Source organism: Myotis davidii, unplaced genomic scaffold (genome assembly GCF_000327345.1).
Source record: "Myotis davidii unplaced genomic scaffold, ASM32734v1 scaffold770, whole genome shotgun sequence".
Taxonomy (NCBI): domain Eukaryota; kingdom Metazoa; phylum Chordata; class Mammalia; order Chiroptera; family Vespertilionidae; genus Myotis; species Myotis davidii.
Genome location: NW_006282187.1, coordinates 24,582 through 32,120, shown reverse-complemented (window position 1 = coordinate 32,120; position 7,539 = coordinate 24,582). Strand labels below are relative to the sequence as shown.

General features: G+C 44.1%; 1 protein-coding gene across 4 annotated transcripts; it reads left to right on the top strand.

Moving 5' to 3' along the window:
* The first annotated feature begins 2,807 nt into the window (after positions 1-2,807).
* On the top strand, positions 2,808-5,817 carry LOC102758857 (CD209 antigen-like protein 2). Of its 4 annotated transcripts, none has more exons than XM_006752708.2 (8): positions 2,808-2,923; positions 3,089-3,166; positions 3,291-3,377; positions 3,679-3,738; positions 4,021-4,086; positions 4,338-4,489; positions 4,911-5,023; positions 5,415-5,817. In XM_006752708.2, exons 1-8 carry the CDS (start codon positions 2,893-2,895, stop codon positions 5,554-5,556), a joined length of 729 nt encoding a protein of 242 aa, XP_006752771.1. In that variant the 5' UTR covers positions 2,808-2,892; the 3' UTR covers positions 5,557-5,817. The 4 variants fall into 4 exon arrangements, with proteins under 4 accessions (XP_006752771.1, XP_006752770.1, XP_006752769.1 ...); XM_006752707.2 differs by having other exon boundaries at positions 2,808-2,956; XM_006752706.2 differs by having other exon boundaries at positions 2,808-3,001.
* Positions 5,818-7,539: the final 1,722 nt, after the last annotated feature.

Genomic DNA, 7,539 nt, shown 5'->3' with positions numbered 1-7,539 from the left:
TTCTTGGAGGGGAAAGGGGGTGGAGGGATGCAGGAAGAGACTGGACAAAAATCGTGCACCCATGAATGAGGACAGTGGTGGGGGGTGAGGGCGGAGGGTGGGAGGGGAACAGGGTGGAGGGGAGCTATGGAGGGGAAAAAGAGGAACAAATGTAATAATCTGAACAATAAAGTTTTAATTAATAAAAATAAATAAATAAATAAATTAATTAAAAAAAGAAAGAAAGAAAATGTTCTGGAACTAGCTAGTGATGGCTGCACAGCATTTACAACCATATGAATGTACTAAATGCTATTGAACTGTATAGTTTAATGGTAAGTTTCATGTTACGTGTATTTTACCAATAAAAGAAATGAATGGAGTCTTTCAGGATGAAATATGAATCTAGACAATGATGTGAATCTACATGAAGAAATATAAAGTACCAATAAAGGTAACTACACAGGTAAATATAAAACATTTTTGTTTGTTATTCCTTCCTCCCCCATATGATTTAAAAAACAACTGTATAATGCAATAATTAGAAACCAAAGTTGATGAGCACACATGTATAAGGATGTAATTTGTGATAAAAGCAGCATAAAGGGCGGGAGAAATGAAACTATATAGGAGCAAAGTTTTGCATACTATTAAAAGTAAGTTGTTATTAATATTAACTAGATTGTTATAAATTAAGATGTTAAAAGTAATACCAGGACAAACACTAAGGAAATAATTAAAAAATATATAGTAAAACAAACAAGAGAATTTAAATGACACACTAGAAAATATCTATTTAATACAAAAGAAGATAGTAATGGAGGAACTGAAGAAGAAAAAGATATCTATATACATAAAAGCCTAATATGCAAATTGTCCCCTTGGGAATTTGACCGGGAGACTAGGAGTTCGATCGCTCACTATGACTTGCACTGACCACTAGGGATGGCATAGAAGAAAGGAAGGCCCGGGCCAGCAGCTGGCAGCCAGAAGGCCTCAATCGCCTCTGATCACCAGCCAGGCCTAGGACCCTACCCATGCACGAATTTCATGCACTGGGCCTCTAGTAGGGGCTATAAAAGCCAAATAGCAAAATGGCAGATATAAACCTTTCCTTATCAGTAATTACATTAAATATAAATGGATTAAACTCTCCAATTCAAAGGCAGAGATTGACAGAATGGATAAAAATGACCTAATTATATGCTGTCTATAGAGTACATAGATTTAGATGTGAACAAAACCAACTCCATCTCTGCATCCAGATTTCATTTCATTTTTAAGTTTTATGCTGTGATCAACTTCACTATCCTTAACAAGCACATCAAAGCCTTCTAGTTGATGATTATATGTGTTCTTTATTTTTTATTTTTTAAATATATTTTATTGATTTTTTACAGAGAGGAATGGAGAGAGATAGTCAGAAACATCAATGAGAGAGAAACATCAATCAGCCGCCTCCTGCACATCCCCCACTGGGGATGTGCCCGCAACCCAGGTATATGTCCTTGACTGGAATCGAACCTGGGACCTTTCAGTCTGCAGGCCAACGCTCTATCCACTGAGCCAAACTGGTTTCGGCTATATGTGTTCTTTAAAATGTAGCCATAAAATTTTGTTAGTAGTGGCCACAATGTCATGACAACAGATAAATATCAAACTGGTGATAGTACTGATTTAAGAAATCACCTGTCACAAGACCATCAGGAGGTATGGCACTACTGCATTCTTTGTCCCTTTGTCTTGTCAATCATCAGTACCTGAGTTATACTATAAAAAAGTACTGTGACAGGGGTCTGGTAGTAAAGAATAATTTTTTTAAAAAATATATTTTATTGATTTTTTACAGAGAGGATGGGAGAGGGATAGAGAGTTAGAAACATCGATGAGAGAGAACCACCAATCAGCTGCCTCTTGCACACCTCCTACCGGGGATGTGCCCGTAACTAAGGTACATGCCCTGATTGTGGGCTCGATCCCCAGTGTGGGGCATGCAGCAGGTAGCCTATCAATTATACTCTCTCATCCTTGATATTTCTATCTCCCTCTCCCTTCTTCTCTGAAATCAATAATAAAAGTATATTTAAAAAATTAAAGATAGTAACATAAAACTGACTGAATCAGATAGGAAATCAGGAGTCCATACATAAATAAATTCAAAACTTGATACACATAGTTCCAGAGAAACTCTCTACAAGATAGTAATTACAAAAAGGAAAGGGTACCTGCTTCATGCAGTGGTTAAGCAGGGACTCAGAGGTCCACCTACCTTGTTCTAACTCCCAGCCCATCACTTACAGGCTGTGCGACCTCAGGCAGTTTCTGCCCTCTCTATTTCTGTCCTCATCTCTAAAGCAGGATAATAACTACCTTTTTCTGTCAGTGCTCCTCAGCCAAAGACCACCAGGAGCACACCTGTGGTTTCTTATTTGTTGCAGCAAGGTAGAATGCACAGCACAGGGTTCTGGGGTGTGTATGTGCTAAGTGCCATTACTACTGAGTATTTATCATTGAGATAGGAAATTTATAAGCATTACTAGTGCACTGTATTAGACTTCACATTAACAGTATGAAGCAGAGTAATTGTCCCATTTTACAGATGAGGAAACTGAGGCTTTGATAAGGTGGGGCCGAAGTTCCCAGGATTAGGTGGGGGTTGGAGTAGTGCCTTTTGACACTAGCATTGACCTCAAGCTTCTGCCCCACCCTAAATGACTTCTCTCATAGCTGTGTCAGGCATTTCATCTCTACCCCCAACTTTTCCAAGAGGAAGTGGTGTCCCCACATAGTTCCTCATTCTTCTTCCTGACTTTGGGAGGAATAGCCCCTGGAGGGGCTGCTGAGGAAATTCATGAGGTTATAAAAACCATAGTCCAGGGAGGAGCTGGGCAGAAGAACAGAAGGGAGAAGAGGATGGCAGAGATGTGTGTCCCCAAGCAACCAGGTGGCCCTGATGAGGCTGAGCCCCCATTATGGGGTAATGGTGGGGAGGCCAGGGCTCTAGGGTCCTGGGGGAGTCCAGGTCTGGCCTCCAGCCTGCAAGGAGGGAAGAGGGTATGGTCTCCATTAGGGCTTTGAAGCTCAGATGAATACATTCTGTCCTGTTCAGAGGAGAGGGAGATATTTCAAGGCCAGAGATCACCTGAGAAAGACCCTGGGCTGTCAAGGAGCTCAAGAAGTTTACCAGGTACTGGGATGGGTGGTTCAGGAACAAGCACTTGGGGAAGGGGGCAGCTGGGAGGCCACCTCCAGCATGGGTGGGGTGAGGCAGGTTCTGTCCCTAGCTCCCAGCTCTGCTCATTCTGTAACAGAGTGTCTAACCCGGGCCCCTCTGCCTCTGATACTGCTCCTCATCTCTTTGGGTCTCTTCATGCTCATGCTGATCACCCTGATTCAAGGTGAGTTTGGGGCTAGAGGCTGGGAGTCCTGAGCCTCTTGGGGTTTTCCTTCCGGGTTGGTCTTTTCCCTTTTCCAAAGTCCTCAAAACCACTAGGGCTGGGATATTTGGACTCTTTGTCATCTCTTGTGTGACTGTGGGCTGGTTACTACCTCTATCTTAGCCCTTTTCCTAATCTGTGAAATGCAGCTCATTTTCCTCCAGGGGCGAGGGTTAGGTTCTCAGATCTTGAAACCAAAGGTGGCATAGGATCAGACATACTGTAGGCACTCAATTAAGGGGAATTCTCTGCTCTTTTGTAGTCTCCAGGATCCAACAATCCCTGCCAAGAGAGGTGGATGATCAGGAGAGCCACAGCCCGGGTGAGGGGTTGGAGGCTGGGTTCTGGAATGGGAAGGGCTCTGAGCTGCGTGACCTTGGACCAGCCACCGCTGTGAGGTAGAGGGCAGGCAGGAGTGGGGGAGGAGATTGGATCCCTGTGTGCGGTCCTGGGGGCCAGGATGTTGGGCAAGTCACTGCCTAAGGCTCACTTTTCTTGTTTGTATAATGGGCTGTTGCGGTTACCATGAGATGCAGAAATCATGGGGCCCTCTCTGCATCAAGCACACAGTAGGTGCTTAATAACTGAAGTCTTCTTCTTTCAGTGGTTGTTTTGCAATCAGACCTGGAGGAGATCCTCCATCAGCTGAGCAAGATGAATGCCACCCTGAGTAAGGTTCAGACATCAAGGTCAGGAGGGAGTTGGGGGGTTATAGGTGGGGCTGAGGCTCACCTCCTGTGGTTGCCATTCTGAAAATGGCAGGGCAGAATGGGATCTTTCTCATGGGTTTCTTGGAGACTGAGCTGATAGCTGGACAAAGGGGCCTGGCCCTGGATTTCCCATATCTGATGCCCGTGTTGGGGGCCTGGGAGCCTAGCAACCTGTCTCCCCAACTGTCCCAACCTCATCCCTGCTCCCCAGGTGGCCTGTGCCGTCGCTGCCCCTGGAATTGGGACTTCTTCCAGGGAAGCTGTTATATCGTCTCCAAGATTCAGAGCACCTGGGATGCTTCTGTCTCTGCCTGTGAGGACATGAAGGCCCAGCTAGTGGTCATTAACAATGCTGAGGAGCAGGTATGCCAGGCAAGGGTCCTGTCTGGGGCTGGGCCAGGTCAACAAAAAGCCTTCTGCCACTCTCTTCTGCCCTTTGAGAGATGGAGGTTTGTGGGTGATGCAGTCAGGGAAGGCTTCCTGGAGGAGAAACCATGATGGACTTGGGAAGGTCATGTAAAAGTGCTGTCTATGTATGTAAAGAAAGGAAACTCAGAGTAATTTCTCCCTTGACACATAAGTGAATTGAGACATAAATTAATACATTTCCATACATCCACAGCATTAATGCACATGTGAAGGCATACAGCTTAAGTAGGGGATGCAGTGTAGGACACAGAAAGACTTCTGTGGGAGGCAGGGGACCATGAGAATGTGGGCAGACATGGGATGGGTGGCCTTCACTAATCTTCCTCCTGATACCCCATCCCTCCCTCACCCCCAGAAATTCCTGAAATCTTGGGATATCAGAAATGATAAAAGCACCTGGATCGGCCTCAGTGACAAACACAATGAAGGGTCCTGGCAGTGGGTGGACAACACCCACTTGCATCTCAGGTGACTTGCCAGCGACAGTGGCCTTGGAGTGGGAGGGTAGGGAAGAGACTTGCACCTAAAGCCAGGGTTGCTCAGACTCTGGGGTTGGAAAGTATCACCCAAAAAAGTGGGTTGAGATGCAGAGTCCTGAGTCCAACATGGTGGGGTGGGGGATTTGATTCTCTAAGTCTATGTATGGGCCCAGGAACCTGTGTTTTTATTTTGCTAGCACTGATTGAGGGAGGTGGTATTTGAACCCACATTTTGAAAACCCTGTCTCTGAATTCACCATCCTCTCTAGCTGATCCTTAGAAATTTATTGCCAAAGGCCATGGACCAGCTGGTCCAGGGGTGGGTTGGGGAGTTGGCTTTGGGTCGGGGAGGGAACTCATAGCTTTGATGGTGTTCACAGCTTCTGGAAAAAAGGGGAACCTAACAATCAAGGAGAGGAGGACTGTGTGGAACTGTCCGGTGATGGCTGGAATGATAACAAATGTAGTGAAGAACAGTTCTGGATCTGCGAGAAGCCCTCAGCTCTGTGCCCAGGCCTCTGAGGGCCACTGTCCCCCACTCTCACCCCTGCCCCCTGTTCAGTCTCCAGGATCAAGCAATTTGGCCATACCCTTTGCTAGATCCTCTCTGGTCCCACCCACTTTTGTTTTTATTCCTTCTGAACTGAAATCTTTGAGATCTTGAGATTCTCAGAACCCTTTCTCCCTCCAAAGGCTGTAGACCATCTCTCTTCTATTGATAATCTTAGTGCCCCCAGTCAGCCCCCACGACATCCTCTTAATAAAGTCACACACTGCATTATGCCTGCATTGAACTTACTTGCCAATGTTTTAGTTACTACAGTTCTATAATATAGTTGATTTACACCACAACATTGTCTTCTTTCAATGTTTCTACTACTGCGCATTTTATTTCCTAGATACAATTCTGAATCAGTTTGTAATTTTGGTTGGGAATATACATGTGTGTGTATATGTCTGTCTGTCTATTTATTCATTCATTCATGAACCAGTTATTTATTCAGGTACCTTTAAAATATTCTTCAGCAAAATTTTATGATTTTCTTTGTATGCATTTTGAAAAAACATTATTTCAGGTATGTGCATTCGTTTTCAATTGATACTGTACCAAATCACCACAAACTTACTGACATAAGACAATTAAAATTCATTATCTTATAGTTCTGGAAGTCAGACCCAAACGAGTCTCATAATGTTGAAATCAATGTGTTGACAGGGCTGTGTTTCTTTCTGGAGGTTCTGGGGGACAATTTGTTTTCTTGCTTTTCCCAGCTGCTTGAGGCGGCCTGCACTACTTGGCTGGTGGCCCCTTCCAACACCTTCAAAGCCAACAACGACATGGATCTTTCTTACTTTGCACTGCTCAAACACTGACCCTTTGCCTCCTCGTCCACATTTAAGGGACCCTTGATATTACATTGGGGCCACTGGATAATTTCATATGACCTTACTATTTTAAGGTCAGTGGATTAGGAACCCTAATTCTATTGAAGTATAGCCACCTCCACCGTGGGTAAAAATTGCTATTTAAAAATTTAACCCTGCTACTCTGTAAACATTTGTTTGCTTAAATAATAGGTAAAATAAGACTACTCCCCACTCCAGAGAGGCCATAAAATATGCCCCAGACAGAGTTGTCAGTGCTGGCGCCAAGCCAGGCCCTGAGATATGGTCTCACAGCTCTGTCCCAGCAAATAGGACTTTTTCTCAGAAGGTCAGGAAGTCTCATTCCAAATTTGGAAAACAAAGAGCTGAAAAACATATAAGTGGAAAAGACTTCCACTATATTGGGCCCCAGAATTTGAGAAGCAAGAGTTCCTCTGGGCCCGCTAAGGCTAGCAAAAATGAATAGGACTCCAAATAAATTTGGCTTATTGATTAAGGCATCTTCTGATTTACAGTATAACACTATCAGCAACCTTCACTCTCATTTTTCCATGTAGCTAACACATCCACAGGTTCTGGGGATTAGGACATGGGCATCTTTAGGGGAACATTATTCTGCTCACCATATTGTGTTATTATTGTTGTGCTGAATGGGATGCATCTCAATGACAGATGTGAATTAGGGGACAAGAACCCAACACTCTCTGCTCTTGACCTAGAAAACTCCGAGGCATGTTCCACATGATTGCCCCAGATGCCTTTAGCAGTCATCTGCTCAATAATGCCAATTCTTTCTTATGGTGTCCTCTTCCCTGTGTCACTTTCCTACTTCCCTCCTGGTGTTGTCTGAGGATGATACTGCTTGCATTGAAATCCTTGTCTTCAGTATCCAGGGGAACTGAAGTAAATTCAGGTTGTGTTTATGTGTTTATTCTGAATGGTGGGCTAGAACCATGCCTGATGAATGGATGGGCAGAGAATGGATGAACCATGTCATTTCCAGACTGGGATATTTATCTATCTATCTATCATCTATCTATCTATCTATCTATCTATCATCTATCTATCATCTATTATCTATCATCTATCACAGTGATGGCGAACCTATGACACCCGAGT